Below are 19,707 nucleotides of genomic sequence, written 5' to 3' on the forward strand. Positions count from 1 at the left end.
TGAAGAATTTGGGAGGTCATTAAGGCACTGCTTATCTTTTAGCCAATATTGCCTAGAACTGCCCACAGCAGTCCTTTCTAGCATGCTTCTCTACGGACAATAAGAAATATGTCACAAAACAGATGGAAACAAATCACATCTTATGAAAGCCAGATTATTACTACTCAGAGGTGCAACTTTCATTAACCTAACACACACACACACACACACACACACCCCTAATGTTCTTAGCGACTACTTTGAGCTACATGCTGAAGAAACAAAGAGGCATCTATTATTCAACAAATATTTTTTTACTGACTGCCTACTCAGTTCCAGACACTTGTTCCAGTCATTGGGGATAGAGCGGTGAACAGCAATCAGGAGAATAAAATGCGTACTAAAGTGAAGTCCTGTATACTCCAGTTTGCATAAGAAAATGCTTATTAAGCATCCATTATGTGCTGACAAGTGGGTCTTTTTCTTTACCTGAATTTGAATTCTGGCCCTGCCTCTCAGCTAGCTACGTGGACTTGGGCACATTAATCTCTGTGTTCATTGGTTTCCTAATTTATAAAGTAGGAAACAAATATCCCCTACAATACAGAATTAAGCATTCACTGAAAGTATTGATTTAGTGTTCTTCTTCTGTCTTGGTCACTATTTTAGGCATGGGTGAAAAACACTGAACAAAATGGACATGGCCTTACAGTCCAGCCATGGGGATAAATGAGTGGATTTATCTAAAAGTGATTAGTGGGAAGTTGATACAGTGGACTTATTGCTGTAATTATTAAATACTGATAATTTGAATGGAGGATAAGATGATGAATACATGCACATAAGAGAAGAGTAGTTTAATAAAATAAGTGGCAGGCATTAAATGACAAATGACTGTCTGAAAAATAATAAGCATTTAAAATCATATGTTTAAATAGACAACTGCTACCCCAGAATTTAAATACAGGAAGCTACCACGGTAGTTGGTGCTGACCAAAGGTAGCCTAACTGGAAAGATAGGTTTTACTAATCAGACAACATATAAGAAAAAAAAGATCAGATAGTGTCATAATCATTTAGGCAAAAGCATCTATGAATACTCTAGAAGTGCAACAGCAGCGCTGAGGTAGAGCAAAAGATACACACATCTCAGCTCCCTAACTCATTAATAAAACACTAGTGCTTAATCTCATTCCAATGCCTTGAGAGAACCCAGTTTTATCAAACACCATTTTAATTCTAGATAACTAAGTTTTTTGTATGCATGGTGCATGGTCCATGGTCTGTGGTCCACATTCAATACATTTTTGCTTATCCATTTTACTTATCTCTAAATCTAACGCTGTTTGGAAGAAGATGAAAGTGGCAGTGGAGGTGGGGGCTGTGGAAAGAGTCGGTTAAAATTCATCTGTTTCCCCTCTGGGTGTGGAGAAGTTATAGATGAATTGTGTCAAACATCAGGATTTCTTATGGTTATTTTTTCATAATCAAAAGTAAAAATAAACTGGTGAAAAATAAACAGGGAAACACTGTTACTTCTGTTCTTCTGAGACTTCTTACGGTATCTTGGTAATGAAGAGATACACTCTGATACACAGCCTCCATTTTCTGCATACCCTTCTCTACACTGAGATCTTTCCCTCATTCAGAGCCAGCTTGTACCAGCCAACAAGAGCCCATTTTTAAATTTTGGGAAATTTTATGAACTAGCTGACCTCACTTTGACAGCTTGAATAGGCGGGGCGGGGGGTGGGTTTGTTGTTTTTCCACCATGGAAATCAGCAAAAAAAATGTTTGAGCTCTTTACCACCACTGCTTATACTGTCAGTTGCAGTAAGACAGAGACCACATCTTTGTTGTTTACAACGTCTGTGTGGTGCTTTGTCTAGTGCCTGCTATATGGGGGGTGTATCTGAGCTAGACAGATCAGATAGGAGACTTAGCAAATCCATGTGATGACTCATTCTCAGAACTTATATATGACCTTTAAAATCATAACCCAGCGACACAAAAATCCCCAATCGTGTAGTAACTCTGTTCCACCATTTCCATAATTCCCTTATGATAAAAAGGAGATGCTGAGAAATGAATTATATATATGGAGGAAGGCAGAATAAGTCATGATTTTTATAAAGTTTCTCTTACTTCAAGGCAGAACATCTCCTGACTGGGGGGATGGAGTTGCTCACAGCAAATAAGTTTAAATAGGATAAATAACCTGATTTTCGTGTAGGGTTTTGAACAGCTATAGTTTTGATGTTTTTTAACCTCTTGCTATTAGGAACAACCATGGTGAAGGAATAAAGAATGCAATGGTGTTTGGGCTAAAGAATTGTGGTGACTGAATTTCTGGAGACTCTGAAAGCCAAACAGTTGTGAGTCATGAAAGAGTCCCTGCGAATCAGGTCGGCATCTGCAGGGCAGTGGCAACTGCATTAAGTAATGATGAACAAGAAGCACACAGCGTTAGAGATGATTCTTAATAATAGTATTATTAAGTATAATAGTATTCAATAAATGGTTAGATAATGCTATTTTTTCCACTAAAAGCCTCCCCTCTTGTCTGCCTGTTTTGACCCAGTACCAATTTAAGACCCTATCAAACAAAGATGACAGATTCCAAGGTCCCAGGTTCCACAAGAGTAGTAGTTTCTTTAATCTTTGTGCCTGCTCCAGGATCCCTTTCTTTTTACAGATGGCTTTTTTTAAATTCATTAATGGAAAACATTTTACTTCAGTGCCAAAAATGCCAGTAGCATCTGCTAAACTCTAAGATCTCAGGTCAGGATGAGAAATCCTTTGAAGGCAGTATCTTGCATATCTCCTTGTTACCAAAGGAAGAATCGCTTACCTAAGAAAGACTAAGGAAAATTTGCATCTATAAACACATAAGCATTTTGAGCACTTTGGCAAGTCTCTATAGTTTTTGAAAATATTGCTTTCCAAAGCAGTGATACCACAAAGAAAAATAGTTATAGATAATGTCAGTCCAGAGACCTCTATTTAGGAATTCTAAAAGCATTCTCTTCTAACCCCTTGTGATTTTTTAACTAAATATGTTTCCTAAACAATATTTGCTTTATTGACATACACGTTTATTTTTTAAAAGGCAAAGTTAAATGTTTTAGACAATACAATGGAATAAATACAAATGGAACTCAATTATATATATACGTGAACTTTACTTATATATGAAAATATCTGAAGTCAGATAATTTCTAAGTAGGGAGGTTTTTTTAGATACATACAAAAAACTTACTTGTTAAGTGGGAAAATAAAAGGTAAAAGACCAGATTCGTAAGTATTCTTAAAATCGATCCCAAGTCACAAGCGTAATCCCCATGAAGCTCCCGTGATTTGAGCAGTACTCATCAGGGAGAGAGAACTGAACACGTTTAAATACGTAATGGGGGCTGCTGATCCTTTTATATATTGCTTAGGTTTTGTTTGCCTTTTGAAAGTTTTTCAGAGCAACAGAAGATTCATATTTTCCAACCTAGACATCACCAAGCCCTTTCAAAGACTTGTCACCACTTGTTTAGTGGTGTAGGGAGAGACTAGCTTGCCAGATGCAACATTAGAGGTCTATTTGCTTAAGTTATAAACATATAACACATAGCATTTATGAACTTCCTCTCGTCCTCTACTTCTCTCCCTCCGCCACAAAATCCCATTTGTGGAGGCAATTAGTAAACAAAGTAGAATTTGCCACCTATAGTGTAGAATGAAATGAGAGGTTGTACATCACACTGTGCATTAGACAAATCTCTTCTTCCAGATCATTTTTTTCTTAGCTTCTCTTTTATTTCTCCTACAGTCCTACAACCTCTAAGCACCTGCCTCCTCCTCTTGGATTTTTTCTTTCCTTAATCCCAACCTCCCTCCCTTTCTCAGCCCAGAATCAGGCCACCAAAGGGATAAAGCCAGCTTTGCCACTTAACATGACTGTGCATTCTTGGACCAGTTATTTAATCTCTCAAATCTTCAATTTTCCCATCAATAATTATATAGTACTCTGTCTTACTGATAAAGTACTATGTGCCAACACAATTGTATTTTATATGAATATCCATTTGTTGATTCCTTATAAATACCCTATGTAGTATGTATTATTGACTATTATTACTCTCCCCCCTTATTTTATAGAGAGGAAATCTGAGGCAAAGAGAATTTAAACAACTTTTCCAACATAGCATGTAAGAGGCAGCACCAAACCCAAATTCATGTGTCCTAAATCCAGGAGCTAAGTTCTTAACTCTTATCTTATATTAAAAGATTTATATTTATAAAGTGATAAGAATCATCCCTATTTCACATGTTTATTATGTAAAGTCCCATGTACTCTTTAGCACATACTATTGGTTAATTACATATATATATTTTTTCTTTGTTTTGGCTGTGCCACGCAGCTTGCAGGATCCCCGACCAGGGATTGCACCCGGGTCCCTTGCAATGGAAGCGTGGAGTCCTAACCACTGGACCACCAGGGAATTCCCATTAATTACTTTTATAATTACTGTTATTATTATTTTTTTATTTTTACTACTTCTCTCAAGTATATAAAAGACTAACATCCTGACATCATAAACAAAAGATCCTCCAATGCCATATCTGTCCTTCAGAACCAAACTGAGGGGTTTATTACATAAATTGAAAGATTCATTCAGTTATTTATGTAAGGAGTTTCATGTGTTGCCCCGTTAAGTGGCAACATAGCTCCAATTTGTTTGAATGATGTTTTAGTGCCCCCAGGAGTTGCTCAGTTGGCCGACTAATTCACTGTGTGAAAGTGTTTTGCAAATCTGCAGGATGTCACAAAGGTTTGAGTTTATGGGTATGAGGCAGTAAAGGCTCCTGAATAAGACTTGTTATATAAATTCATATTGCTCCATACCTGTAGTCTTTCTACAGTCCTTTTCCTATACTCTGTGCTATAGCTAAGTGTGTCTCTTGTCTTGGCCACTGCACATACATAATCTTGTCTAGACTCTACTTTTGTTCATGCTGCTCCTCTAATCGCCCCATCCCTTCCTTTGCTTCCTTTTTTCCAACTCTGCTCTTTTTTCCCCAATAATATTCATGCTTGATACAAAATGAAGACGAAGTGAAAGTATTGCTCAGAGGTGCCTGCTATTACAAGTTGAGTTCTCTTTCTCTCATTCTCTCCTCTCTCTCCCCCCAGATATAGATGCAACTATATGTGTACATGCATATATACTTATATGATATATAATATGCAATACATAATACAGATACACAGGCATGGAATTTTATACATATTGTTATAAAATGTGTTCAGCTGTTTAACTCTATGTCCAGTAGAGCTAGTTAGCTTCAAGAACAGCTGGTTCTAGAGAGTCAAATGCAGTTGCCAGGATTCTTACTTTCTCTACTATTACATCTCTTCTCTATCTCTTGTCTTTTAATTCTGTTTTTGTTTGTTTTTCTATTTGTCTCATTCCTTACATTAAAAATAACTTTCTTCCCACAGTTGGGGAGAGATCATCTTTCCCTATAGTTCTTGGAGAACATCCCAGAGTGGAATTCAGCTTTGGGATCTTGTCCGTCACTGTGTCTGTTGTTATAGACAAAAGGGTGGGGGATTCTGATTGGCATTCTTAGGGTAGGTAAAGAGGGTCAGTACCACCTGAATGTCAAAGGAAGTGATGTTTGGGTAAAACAACAGGAAAAGTCCATTATACCTTGATATCAATAGGCAAAGTTTTATCTAATTTCATTTGAATTAGGCAGAAAACAAAGCCTATTCCAGGTGAGAGTGATGAGGCATTTTCATCTTGTTTTAATGCAAAGAATTCAATGAGATCAAGGATACATGATACTGGGGTTCCCTAAACTTCTTCCAGATTTTTAGGGAGGAGCGTCTGAGGCTTTGTAGTCTCAGCAGCTCATGTGGATTAGACTTGCTGGGTCAGGGGATCCCAGACCAGGCATGGGGAATACCACAATTTTATATTTTGATGTTTTATTTATTGTTATGCCATAGGCCCACTTTTTAGTGGTGCAGGTGGCCATGTCCTACTGCACTGTTAAATAGCTGAACAGTATTCAGTTTTATCATTCTATCATTTATTTACCTTCTACTGAAGAATATTTTGGCTTAATTTGCTAAACTATTCTTTGCTATGATTCATCATGATTCAATGAATATCCTTATTCATACATCCCTATTAACCTCTCTAATTGTTTTATTCATATGAATTCCTAGAATTAAAATTACTCAAAAATTTTATCCAATTTCAAAGACAAGCTTGATTTCCTCCTTCTTCATAAACTTCATCTAAACTCTTAAGGCCACACTAATAACTCTATTCCACCTAAAGCTGTAATGTTTTCCTAATATTCTCTTTCATGTTCACTCATTTAACAAGTTTATTGTGAGTTCCTGTTATGAGGCAGGTTCCGTGCAAGGGGCTGATGTAATTACAAAGAAAAATAATCCATGATCCCTATCCTTTGAGAGAGTAATTGAGTCGAGTAGACAGAGAGGACAAGTAATTACAATTTGGTGTGATTTGGGCTGTACGGGGGTGAGTGCAAGAGCTATGAGAACAAAGATAAAGTGACTGTCTGGAGAAGAAAGGAGAAGTCTTCTCTTCAACAAATGGTACTGGAACAACTAGACATGCAAAACAACAAATGCAAAACAAAACAACTAATGGAGACAGACTTTACACTCTTCACGAAAATAATTCCAAATGGATCATAGACCTAAATGTAAAATATGAAAACTATAAAACCCTTAGAAGATAACATGGAAGAAAACCTATATGACCTCGGATACGATGATACCATTTTAGATACAAAACCAAAGACATGATCCCTGAAAGAAATAATGCATAGCTAGACTTCATTAAAATTCTGCTCTGGAAATAGACAATATCAAGAGAATTAGAAGGCAAGGTATAGACTGGGAGGAAATATTTTCAAAAGACATATCTGATAAAGACCTGTTATCCAAAATAAAGAACTTGTGAAACTCAATATAAAAAATCCAATTAAAAATGGTACGTGATCACTTAACAAATACCTTTTCAGAGAAGATCTACAGATGGCAAATAAGTATATGAGAAAATGCTCCACATCATATGCCATCAGGGAAATGCAAATTAAAACAATGACGTACCATTACACATCTGTTAGCATGGCCAAAATCTGGAACACTGACAACAGTAATGATGGTGAGGATTGTGGAGCAATAGGAATTCTCACTCATTGCTGGTGAAAATGCAAAATGGTACAGCTACTTTGGAAGACAGTTTGGGAGTTTCTTACAAGACTAAACATAATCTTACCATATGATCCAGAAATTGTGCTCCTTGGTATTTACCCAAAGAAATTGAAAACCTATGTCCACACAAAAACCTGCATGTGGATGTTCATATTAGCTATATTAATAATTGCCCCAAATTGGAAGCAACCAAGATGTCCTTCAGCAGGTGAATAGATAAAAAAAACTGTGGTACATCCAGACAATGGAATATTGTTCATCATTAAAAGTAAATGAGTTATAAAGCTATGAAAAAGATATAGAGGGATCTTAAATGGATATTGCTCAGTAAAAGAAACCAATCTGGAAAGCCTATATACTGTATGATCCCAACTATATGACATTCTGGAGAAGACAAAGCTTTGGAAACCACAAAAACACTAATAATAAGATCTCTGGTTGCTGGTAAGGGGGCAAGAGTAAGGGAGAGATGAATAGGCAGAGCACAGAGGATTTTTAGACAGTGAAAATGCTCTGTATATTACTATAATGCTGTATAAATGCCACTGTACATTTATTCAGCCCATAGAATGGACAATATCAAGAGTGAACCCTAAGGTAAACTGTGGACTTTGGGTGATTATGATGTGCCCATGTAGGTTGATCCTTAGTAAAAAATGTACCATTCTGGTGAGTGATGCTGATAACGGGGGAGACTATGCATGTGTGGGGGCTGGGGGATATGGGAAATCTCTGTTCCTCCCTCTTAATTTTGTTGTAAATCTAAAATTGCTCTAAAAATAGACTTTAAAAAGTGGTATGTGACTTGATTCCTGAAAAATGAATAGAAGAAAGGGGAGAAAACTCTGCATGCAAACGCACAGGTCATGGAAATGGGAGAGTGTATTCAAGACCTATTAGGGTGTTGGTTGTGTTAGGAGAAATTGGTACCTGAAAGGACTGTCAAAGAACATAAAGGATGATTCTTATGCACTCTAACATTTGAGTCAGAGTTGCTCTTATGTCCCTATTCTTATCCTCCCCAACTAACTACAAACTCTTTGATGACTGGAACTATATTCACTTTATATCCACTATACTTTGGATAGTGCTATACCCATATACTTTGTATATATGCATGTGTAGGCACCGACACACACACACACACGCACACGAATGACTCAATTAGTCATTCAACTTGTGGTTGTCTTCTCAAAGTCACAGTTTTTTTCTTTTCAATGATATATGTGAATTTGGAAATGCTATAATAATGTGCATTTTTTCTTATTGCATAAAAAATAAAGGGAATAAAAAATCACCTACAGTCCTAGTATACTTGGTGACTGTCTCACACACACAAACAAGTATAATTTTGCTTTCAAACCTGCTTTCTTTTTTCCCTTCTTCACATGTCATTTTAATCAACCTCACTGTGAATTTTTAATAACTGTCATCTCTGTAATCATACATCTATACACGTTTTGATGTTGGAAACTGATGTATCCACCTTAACTGCAAGCACTCCTGGCTAAACCACCATCATCTCTCAGCTGGGATGCTATATCGCCAGCTTACTTCCATCACTGTTCCCCCACTGTCATGTACAGAGTGGTCTTTTGAAAACAGAAATCTGTTGAAAACCCTTTAAACTTAGAATAAAATCCAGACTCCCCAGCACAGGCCCCCTGTAATGGTGTGCTTGCTCACCTCTCTGTCTCCTCTCATTTCGGCCATCCTGGTGTTCAGTCTCTGTGTTCCTGCCACACAGGCTACGTGTCAGTTTCTTTCCCACCTCCGGGCCCTCACCTCATGAGGCACCTCTCTGCCTGGAATGCCTCTTTCTCCCACTCCCCTCCTCGGCTGACTTCTCACCTTTCAGTTCTTGCCTTTAAAACCTTCTGAGGGCTTCCCTGGTGGCGCAGTGGTTGAGAGTCCGCCTGCCGATGCAGGGGACACGGGTTTGTGCCCCGGTCTGGGAAGATCCCACATGCCGCGTAGCGGCTAGGCCCGTGAGCCATGGCCGCTGAGCCTGCGCGTCCGGAGCCTGTGCTCCGCAACGGGAGAGGCCGCAACAGTGAGAGGCCCGCGTACCGCAAAAAAAAAAAAACAAAAAAAACAAAAAAAAAACAACCTTCTGAGAGGTTGCCTCCCTGATCACCCCAAGTAACCCCTCTTCCACTACCTAATGACCCACTCAATGACAACTTGTAAATAGTTATTTACTTGTTGGTTTACTATTTATTTTCTGACTCTTCCACTAGATGACTACAAGCTTTGCAAGGGTAGGAATTCTGCCTGTTTTATTCATCAAGGAATATCCAGACTTAGTACAGGGTCTGGCATATGATAGGCTCTCAAAATGCAGAGTACACTGGAGATATTAAGGGAAGATTTAAGGCAGTGGTTCTCAAATGCGGTACTAGTACCAGCAGCATCAACATCACCTGAGAACTTGCTAGAAACACAAATTCTCCGGTCTCAACTGGAATTATTGTTATCAGAAACTCTGGGGTTAGAGCTCTGCCATCTGTTTTTTAATAAGCCCTACAGGTGATTTTGATGTTCCCAGCCTGACAACCACTGTTGTAAGGTATCTGTTTAGAAAAAGAAACATACATATTTTGTTTAAAACTTCCCACAGCTAAAATTTCTTGGGATGTGAAATTTGAACCTTAAATATCACCAAATGTCATCTCTCATTTATTGAGAAAAAAATGCCCACAGATAATTTTAAAAAATATTGTAACCTGACAATTAGTGAAGTTTTGCTTATAGTTTTGCTTTTAAGATAATAAAATACACATATTCTTATGAATATCAAGTAAAATTACGCAGCATATACTCTTCCCTGAAAAGAGTCCTCAAATGTAAAGCTACTTTCCTATTGATGGCTGAGAATTAATTCCGTTAAAATCAGGTATAATTATGGAAAAGTACATTTCCTACTTCTCTCAAGATGGTTCAAACAATGAATTGTTCTGAATGATGTATCAAACGCTTGGTCTTCGAGGTGAATTTTTCCACTAGTGACTTCAGTTTTTTTATTTAAGGGGAATCAGTTTTTCACATTTGGAGTGTCCTATGGAATCCAGCCAGTTCATTGAGCAGCACAGTATCAATGGAATTGCAAAGAAGATCGAAAATTAATCATTGAAGTTGAGACTTCAGATTGGATCCAAAACACCTGACCTGCATAACTGGATAATTGTGACTCTCAATACCATAGAATAAGGCATATACCCATAGAAAGAATACAAATTATGAAGCAGGTATAAATATTCTTTTCAGAAGTTAAAAAGGAACCAAAGGGAAGAGAGAAACAAAATACTGATTGTAATTCTATAATGTAACAGGCATTAAACTAAGTGCTGTTTTTTTAGACTATCTTGTATTATTCTCTCTCTACCCATTTTTATTTGCTTAAAATCAAAGTTTTTCTGTTTTTTCTAATGAAAACCAAAAGCCAAGCCTTTCTAAGTAGAATAGTCTATGATGGAGCAGACTGTGGTTTTCTATTGGGTTCTCAATGAAATAAATAGTTTTTTAATATGTGAGCTTTAAATATAATCTTAGTGAAAGTAATTTACCGAGGATACATTTGAGTATACTTTCCTGCTCACTGATTTTTATATTTTAAATACTATATGATGAATCTTTTAAGTACTTATTTTTCTCAAAGAAAAGAACACTTATTTCCATATCAGTGATTATCTATTTTAGGTGATCTAACCCTGAATACAGATTTAGAAGTTGAACCTCTGTTCTCCAAAGGGAAGCAGTTGACATTTTTAAAACAAATGAAAATAAAGCCTTCAGAATGGGACAAATTAATTAATTTTATCACCTTTAAAAGCATAAGAAAATAAAGACGGCAGGTTGAAAAACATTTTGTTCCCTAGTTTAAATCACAATAAATTTCATAGTTGTGTCACTTATTTATTTTAACATTTAATGTTATAAGATGTTTCTTTAAATTCAGATATTTTCTCAGATATTCTACTTTGACTGAAATTATTTACTAAAGCATCTTGTATAATAATTTCTTAAGAACATCTTAAAAAGACATACTTTTACAAGTGATCATATTTCATGTATTTCTGAATCAAGAACAAATTTTAGAGTAGAACTGGTAAATACCTATTTCATTGAAACCAAAAATCAAATGACTTAAAAATAGTCAAAACTTCAGAGACGCAGCATCTGTTATGTGAGATAAACACTGATGCTTAAAATATAACAATTTAGATCATATATTTCTTATTTTTAAAAATACATTTCTAGTATTTTGAAAAAACAGATACACTCATCTCCAATTCTGAAATCAATATCTATTATTCTTAGTTGGCTTCTTACATATTTTTAAGAAAACAGAAAAGTAAAAGAGAATTCCTAGATTGATATATTTATTTAAACATACCACAGTCAGAGCTCTGGGTTCAGCTGCATTTGGAATCCTTCATTGCTGACAACAGAGTTTCAAATGACAATCTTCTTTGACACACTCTTCAGCATGACAACAGAAAGTTCTCTCTTCCACCACCTGCTTTTCCCATTAGCTAGTGTTACATACTGAATGCTGCACAAAGCATTTGACTGGAGGGTTTTTAGACAACTCTTTAAATGCCTGAGTCTGAATAATGATTAAAAGAAAAAAAAGATAACTCATCTCTTTATAAGAACTTCTGTATTGTTTTTTATTACTTTATTTTAAGTGGGGTGTTTATGGGGTCGGGTAGGGGGCTGCCTTCATGTGCCCTTGTTTAATAGTGTCTATGTATGATTCACCTAAGTGGCATTTAGTCATATAATGTCAGTGACATTTTGATGATTTTACTGTCAATTTTTAATAATCTATTGCATATTCTTAGGTTATTTGAATTAGTTGGGCAGTTTAACATAAAAGGTGGGAGGTATGTTTCAGTCTGAATAATAGTGGTCTGACAAACAAAAAGTTTTTTATTGGTGAACCAGGTAATGTTTTTTTATAGAATGGGTTTACTAGGATTGCCTATATATTTTTTCAGCTTTTCATGTAAATTGCCTCATTTTCTTTTTCACTAGAGAAAGTTTCAATAGTAACATCTGTAATTTCTGAAAACTCCTACAACTGTTAAACTTGATATTGCATCATATTGGTTCTGGGCTGCATATAATGAAAGCAATAGAAGTAACTGCTATCTAAAAAGAAACAAACTAATAAATAAAATGGAAAAATTTTGCCCCTTTGTGATTAACATTCACATGATGCAATGCAACAGAGGGTTACATTTATTTTTGTCAGGAAAACCTCCACAGGATAGTTTGTAATTGGGACTGACAAGACATTGAACTAAGAATCAGCCACTCGGGCTTCCCTGGTGGCGCAGTGGTTGAGAGTCCGCCTGCCGATGCAGGGGACGCGGTTTCGTGCCCCGGTCGGGGAAGATCCCACATGCCGCGGAGCGGCTGGGCCCGTGAGCCATGGCCGCTGAGCCTGCGCGTCCGGAGCCTGTGCTCCGTAACGGGAGAGGCCACAGCAGTGAGAGGCCCACGTACCGCAAAAGGAAAAAATAAAAAATAAAAAAGAATCAGCCACTTAATAGATATGGCCTTGAATTAATCAGCATGCTAAAAACTGATTTTCCAGTTAGGCCCACATAACAGAACATTTTAACTTCACACAAGAGTCTGGGACCTTTAAACAACAAATGGTAGATTACTGTCATCCCTGTGTCTAAACTACCTGTGGCATCAAGGATTAATAAAATCATACAGGTCTCCATGACTGCGACCCTCATCTGGAATCTTGATTTTCATCTTGCAGAGAAGTCAACAGCCACAAAACAACTTTTTAAAAATCCACAAGCTTCAGAAGTTATTTAATAAACACAACAGTGCTTTATTTTTGTTGATATTTCCCTTTGAAAATAGTGATAGTTGCTCAGAATAGTCACATTTTGATGGACTCATTTGGTGGCATTAAGAAGTCTGTAGGCCAATGTGAATGGAGGCAAAGGACATGAGGAAGTGAAGGGCTATAAGCAGCAGGGAAGGGATGAGTATCTCAATTGATTAGGATTTTAGCACAGGAACCTCAATTTTATACTTTCTTCTTAAACATAAAACATTGAGGAAAGCACGATACTCATGGTCCCTAGTGAACATGAGAATTCCTGAGGGATGCAAACATGTTCTCTTACTACCTGATGTGCTTGTCTCATGGCCTCTACAGGCCCTTTTGTGCACCTCCAATGTACTTGGCATGGCGCAGTGCTTAACAGTGTGGTGGTCTCTATATACTTCCTGCCTTACCTAGCTGTATGAGAACAGGGATACTTAGCCATTCCAAGGCTCCATTTCCTCACCTATGAAAAGGGGATAAAAATATACCCTACTTTTTAGAGATGTGATTATAAATGAATACAGGTCATCAATAAAATCCCTGAAGGGTCCTTAATAAATGTTAGCGGCTGTAATTATTTAATATTATCATTATTATTAATGTTCTGACTCCCAATCCAGTGTTCCTTCTGCTACATACACAAACTGGAGAGCGTTGAGGTAGGAGATTAATGAAGTAGATTTGACTTCTACTATGTTCAAATGACGTTAGTTTTGATCTGATTCCATTGGCTGCCTTCATTTCTCAGCAGGTAGAGAACTGATTTGATGTGAGCCTATCACTGACTGAATGTATAAATATGAAGTAGAACAATTATCTGCACCATTTAACTGGTGTGCCCACACATTAACTTACTGAATTTACTTTCACATCCCATAAACATAAGTAAAATTTCTGCAGACAAGTTATTGCAGCTCTCATTTTAGAGCTAAAGTCCTCCAGGGAAGCTTAGGAGGTCTCCCAAGATGCGCTAAATACTCACGGGGAAAACCAGCAAGCTGGTGATTCAGGAAGCCTCTTCTGTGTCTAATTACCAAGACATTAGTTCCAGGAGACAGAAAACATCTTATGGCATCTTGTTTGTTTTCTGGTATTGGTTATGAAATAAGCCTTCCTATATAGGTACATTTTTTCCTATATAGTCTTCGAGGGAACAAAGACATGGATCCCGACAAATCCATCCCTCACCTAAATCTACTCTCATAATTAACGTCTCCCTGTCTTGATTTCCTAGCCTCCTGCTCTAGACATAGTTGTAGGGGCTTTTGTGGAGGAGGGGAGTAGAGTTCTTTTTTTTTCCTGATTTACAAGGGTAGTTCCTACACTGTGTAGCAGATGCAGTTGAAAATATTTAGTCTACTGATTATTGTGGAATATCAAGGAGTATACACATTCTCCCTCGTGGCTACTTTTGCTAGAAATATTATTTGTAACCAACTCCCTGTAAATTTTTACTTTTTTGATACAAGAGTAAATTACAACAGCTCAGTCCACTCCTGGATGCTGTGGGTTAGCCACACAATAATAAAATACAGAACTGCCTACTTCAGAGCAACATTTCAGGGGTTTTGAAAGATATGATTAATATATGTGAGTGTATTTCTTACAGTTAACTATTGAGCAGGAGTCAGAAAAGCATAGGAGTCAAAGAGACATGCTACAATCCAGCTCTGCTCCTGCCTAGCTCAGAGACTGGGCAAGAAACTTACCTCTTTAAACCTTATTTTCTTCATTAGTAAAATGAGACTACCACTACTTACTTTCATTGAGTTATTATGAGAATTAAATTAGATAATGCATATGTATATATAAAGCTTCCGGTGTGTAAGTGATGAATACTTACTAAGGGAAAACCTAAAATGCTATTTAATGAAGGTTAACAGACTGAAAAGGTGAAATCCTGAATTGTTCTTGTTTCACTAGTATAGCAAAGTGGAAAAGCAGTTTTGGAAAATAGAACCATCTTATTTCAAATCCTGGATCAGCCATTTACCTGCTGTGTGAGATTTTAAAATGGGAATGATAATATTGTAATATTTACTTATGGCTTAAATTTAAGAATACATGAAGTAAACTTGAAGTCATGTGAATTTGACCAATTGGTGTAATTTTTTGTATACAATTCTAATAATTTTATCCATGAAAAAGAGCTAGATTATTTTTATACAGTTGGTATCAAACAGCATATATTGTTTTTTTTTAAAACCACCTTCCTATTATATAATCATACACTGCAGTCATTTCCCATCATCCTGAAATAATTTGGGGACTTATTTTTCAACATAGTATCACCTTGTTTAAAGGCATAAATGCTTTTAATTTCATCTTAATCCTTTAAGTGCTTTATCTTCCCTCCCCCACAAGTCTGTCACTCACAGTGTGAGAAATATCTTTACACACAATTATTTGGGCTAACACCTAGTTACATTTCCTGAATAGATTTCTAGAAGTGGGTCAAAAGGAAAGATTATTTTAAGGTTTTTAATCCTTATTGATAAATTACTTTCCAGAAAATTTGGATCAATATACATACCTACCAGCAAGAAATAAAAGCAACAGTTTATAGTGTCAATTCTGAGTTTTATATTTAAAAAAAATTATAATTTGGTTTAAAAAAAGTTGCTTACATTTGTATTTCTGCAATTACTAGTACTGCTAATCATTTTACATGTTAAAATTATATTGTTTTTTAATGATTTTTTTTACTCTTGCATTCATTAATTATATTATTATGATGTCTTTGTAGAATAAGAACATTAACCACCCTTTGGTATATTCTTTTTTTAAAGTAATTAATTAATTAATTAATTAATTAATTTTTGGCTGTGTTGGGTCTTTGGTGCTGCACACAGGCTTTCTCAAGTTGTGGCGAGTGGGGGCTACTCTTCATTGTGGTGTGCAGGCTTCTCACTGCGGTGGCTTCTCTTGTTGCAGAGCATGGGCTCTAGGCGTGAGCGCTTCAGTAGTTGTGGCTCATGGGCTCTAGAGTGCTGGCTCAGTAGTTGTGGTGCACAGGCTTAGTTATCCCGCGGCATGCGGTATCTTCCCAGACCAGGGCTTGAACCCGTGTCCTCTGCCTTGGCAGGCGGATTCTTAACCACTGTGCCACCAGGGAAGCCCTCCTTTGGTATATTCTAGTACGTCAGCTCATCATCACATCTTAAGTTTATCTCTTACTTCTTAATTTTATTGTAATTTTGATACTGGTTAGTATCTAAATAGCTCTATCAAGATTTCCATGATTAATTTTATTGTTGGTGTAGGCAAGTCATTTAGAAATGGCATTCTTCTAGCTTGTGATTAGAAAAAAATGCTAATTTTATTTTTACATATTAATTTTGAATTGATTAACTATCTTCAGTTCATTTTGGTGTAAGATGTGAGGTAGGCATCTGAAAACATTTTAACTCCTACCAAATTATTGATCAGTTATTGTAAGAACATTTGCACATTATTATTATTATTATTATTATTATTTGCGGTACGCGGGCCTCTCACTGTTGTGGCCTCTCCCTTTGCGGAGCACAGGCTCTGGATGCACAGGCTCAGCGGCCATGGCTCACGGGCCCAGCCGCTCCGCGGCTTGTGGTATCTTCCCGGACCGGGGCACGAACCCATGTCCCCTGCATCGGCAGGTGGACTCCCAACCACTGCGCCACCAGGGAAGCCCTGCACATTATTTTTAAGATCAGTATTTCTTTACAATTTGAAATGCTACTTTTATCATAATACACACATGCACACACATTTGGGTTTAAGCAATCCATAGATAATGTGGAGTGATTCTGGAAAATCTTATGCTAAATCTTTGGGAAACACACACACTAGCAATTAGGTAGTGTAGAACATTTTCTAGGGAGGGCTTCTGATGGTCAAGGTAGGCAATTAAATGGTACCAGGGAGGGAGTTGCCTCCTATGGCTACAGGGAAGATATGCCTTCCTCAGTATCAAAGATTTTGTAGACAAGACCAGGTATCCTTTTGGCTGCTTAAAAAGGAGTCTTCTTACTACTAGGCAAGAAGATAAATTTAAAACACTAGCTAAAAAGATTAAGAAACCAAGATGATTTGCTGGATGTCCCATGTTTATATAAAAATTAAATATTTAGGGTACCATTTCCCACAGTGAAATTATCAAATATAAATATGAAAGTATTATTTCAGGTCCTAAGTTAGGGAGATATTAACGTTTTCTTTAGAAACTATCTCAATAAATGCAAATAAATAGTATTTAATTTCATGTATAATTTTGTCAATTGAAGCAGCCATATAGGGCCAAGTTTAGTCATTTATCTTGTAGTTTAAGTTAACATTATCTTACATTTGCTGGGAAAAAGTATGCAAGTTCAGAATATCAGTATATGTATGTGATTTGGAGGCAAAGAACCACTGAGCCAAATTAAACAGTTGCCAATGCCCATGTGAAAGGTGCATTGTAGAAGACTACAGAGGCCATCTCCCTGCACCTTTGCCATCACATGATCTGTGTATCCATTCTTAAGAGAAAATTATTCCTGTTACCAGTTTAGTTAAAGATGAACACCATCTACCAATTCCAGTTGACACAGTCAAATTGAATAGCCTTGTGATTTAAATTTAATGAGCTGCTAAAATATCCATATCAAGATTTTCCTGGTCTATGACCTCTTTCCTGACTTGATACCCAATGTCGAGAAGTCACTGTAATTTGGAGTATAGATTTATATTCCCAGACATTATTAGCACATCTGTAGTTATTTTTGGCATCCTGAGGGACAGTAGCTGCAGCAAACTCTTCATTAATGTCTAGTACACAAGCCATGGATTTTGCTTCACAGCTTTGCTCCTTTTAACCTAGATTAATTATAGACATTCCCTGTCCACATCTAGAAGCCTCAGCTGGTATGTAGGACATGACTCCTTGATGGAGAGAGGGATTTTGTTTCTCAGTACCATCCAGTTGGTTATAGGACCTTATCTTCAAGTGTTATTCACAGTGCTATCTATACTAATGAGACAGAGAAAGGCAATATATATCCAAACTATCTTAAAAACAATCCCTCTCTCTGACTTGCTTGCAGTCAGCTCAGGAGCTCCAGTTTATGAATTCATAGAATTGTTCCTTTTCTCACATTACATTATACATTTGCTTCCTCAGTTTTCTTGTCTACACATGTGTTACAGAACCTTTTTGTCAAAATGCTAGAAAGGAAATAAACTTGTCTTTAAAAAAGTTAGTTCTTCACCAATTTTAATGGGTGTTTGGGACACTGCTAATGATACACATATGGTTCAACTGAAGGTAATCTTGGAATTCTGCTCTTATTTAAAGGTATAAAAAAGTACTTTCGTAAATAGAGTTTAAAAAAAGATAATTTCAGAAAGTTTTAGATGCCTAGATTTTATGCAATTTAGGTTATGACATTTAAAATATACTCGGGATCTATAGAGTTAAATGGATAATATGAGTATCTGTGGAAAACTCAGGGACAATTTTGCAATTCTTCCCATTCTTGTGATGAAGAATTCACTATATATTAACAATCATTCGTATCAGCAAATATGATATTCTCTAACATTTATGGCTGTCTCCATTATCTATTGCTGAGAAATAAACCATCCCCAAATAATTTTTATTTAGCTCATGATTCTGTGAATAGGTTGGGTCCAGTTGTGCAGTTCTTCTGGTCTCAGCTAGACCTTCTTATGGGTCTGAGTTTCCTGGTCTTTGCCACTGGATTTTCTCACATCTCTGTCTCAGTTGGGGCAACTGGACTCACTAGGCTCTGGTCCACATGGCCTTATCTTCCTGCAGGATAGCTCTGACTTATTCAAATGGTAGAGGAAGAGGCCCAAGAGGAATAATGGGAATGCAAGGTCTTTCGAGTTCAAGGTTCAGCACTCGCACATTGTCACTTCTGCAGCCATCTATCGGTCAAAGCAAGGCCCAAGGCCAGTCTAACAGAGTCAAACTCTTGGATGGGAGGACCTGCGAAGACTCATTGAAAACAAAGTAGATATAGGGAAGAGAGAAGGGCTGTGGCCAATTTTTCTATCTACTGCAATGCCCATGAGATACTTAAATATGGCTTTTACTATAAAGCTTGAGGCTAAATAAATCTAGACTTACCCCATATTTAGTATCATCTCTAATTTCTAGAGCCTCTTAGCTTTTTCCATGTACATGTATGCCCACCTCCTGAACTGTATTACATGGAAATCAAGACCTGTCCGTGTTTGCCATCTTTCTCTGTTCTTTGTCCTATAGTGTCAAACTTTACTCACAGTGGGTTCCAAATAAATGAAAAATGTCCTATTAATTTATCAATATCACTTCATCATATTAGATATCAGCATCACAGATGAGTTTAATCTCTAAAATATTAAACAATTTTAGTATAAATGATATGTGTTAAAAGTTAATGATTTGAAGCAAAATAGTCTAAAGACAATTCATTGTTCTGAGTTCAATTTTAGAGCAAACTGTAGTGTCTTGTAAATATTTGGCTTATAAAATTATCATAAGCAGTGGATATATGATCAAAATAAAATTCACCACACTGATTCGAGATCATTAAGGAAATTTTGCACAATGACTGATAAACCAAATTCTCAAGCAGATGTAAAGTCTATCTACACA

The 19,707-nt window shown here is 36.7% G+C and overlaps 2 protein-coding genes across 5 annotated transcripts in view; one reads left to right on the plus strand and one right to left on the minus strand.

Moving 5' to 3' along the window:
- Window positions 1-19,707, minus strand: part of ANO3 (anoctamin 3) — a 271,028-nt gene that overhangs the window by 144,579 nt on the left and 106,742 nt on the right. The gene's annotated exons all lie outside the window — the stretch shown is intronic.
- MUC15 (mucin 15, cell surface associated) overlaps window positions 1-19,707 on the plus strand; it is a 114,477-nt gene that overhangs the window by 86,251 nt on the left and 8,519 nt on the right. Inside the window, exon 4 of one of the 4 annotated variants that reach the window (XM_033409594.2) lies at window positions 10,258-12,638. The exons of 1 other annotated variant lie outside the window; for it this stretch is intronic. In XM_033409594.2, coding sequence (XP_033265485.1) covers window positions 10,258-10,361 — 104 coding nt within the window. In that variant the 3' untranslated portion in view covers window positions 10,362-12,638. Of the gene's footprint in view, window positions 1-4,125; window positions 4,170-10,257; window positions 12,639-19,707 lie in introns of those variants that run through there. 2 more of the 4 variants (XM_033409599.2, XM_033409603.2) reach the window with 2 other exon arrangements.

The sequence above is a fragment of the Orcinus orca genome, chromosome 8, assembly GCF_937001465.1.
Source record: "Orcinus orca chromosome 8, mOrcOrc1.1, whole genome shotgun sequence".
In the NCBI taxonomy this organism is placed as follows: Eukaryota; Metazoa; Chordata; class Mammalia; order Artiodactyla; family Delphinidae; genus Orcinus; species Orcinus orca.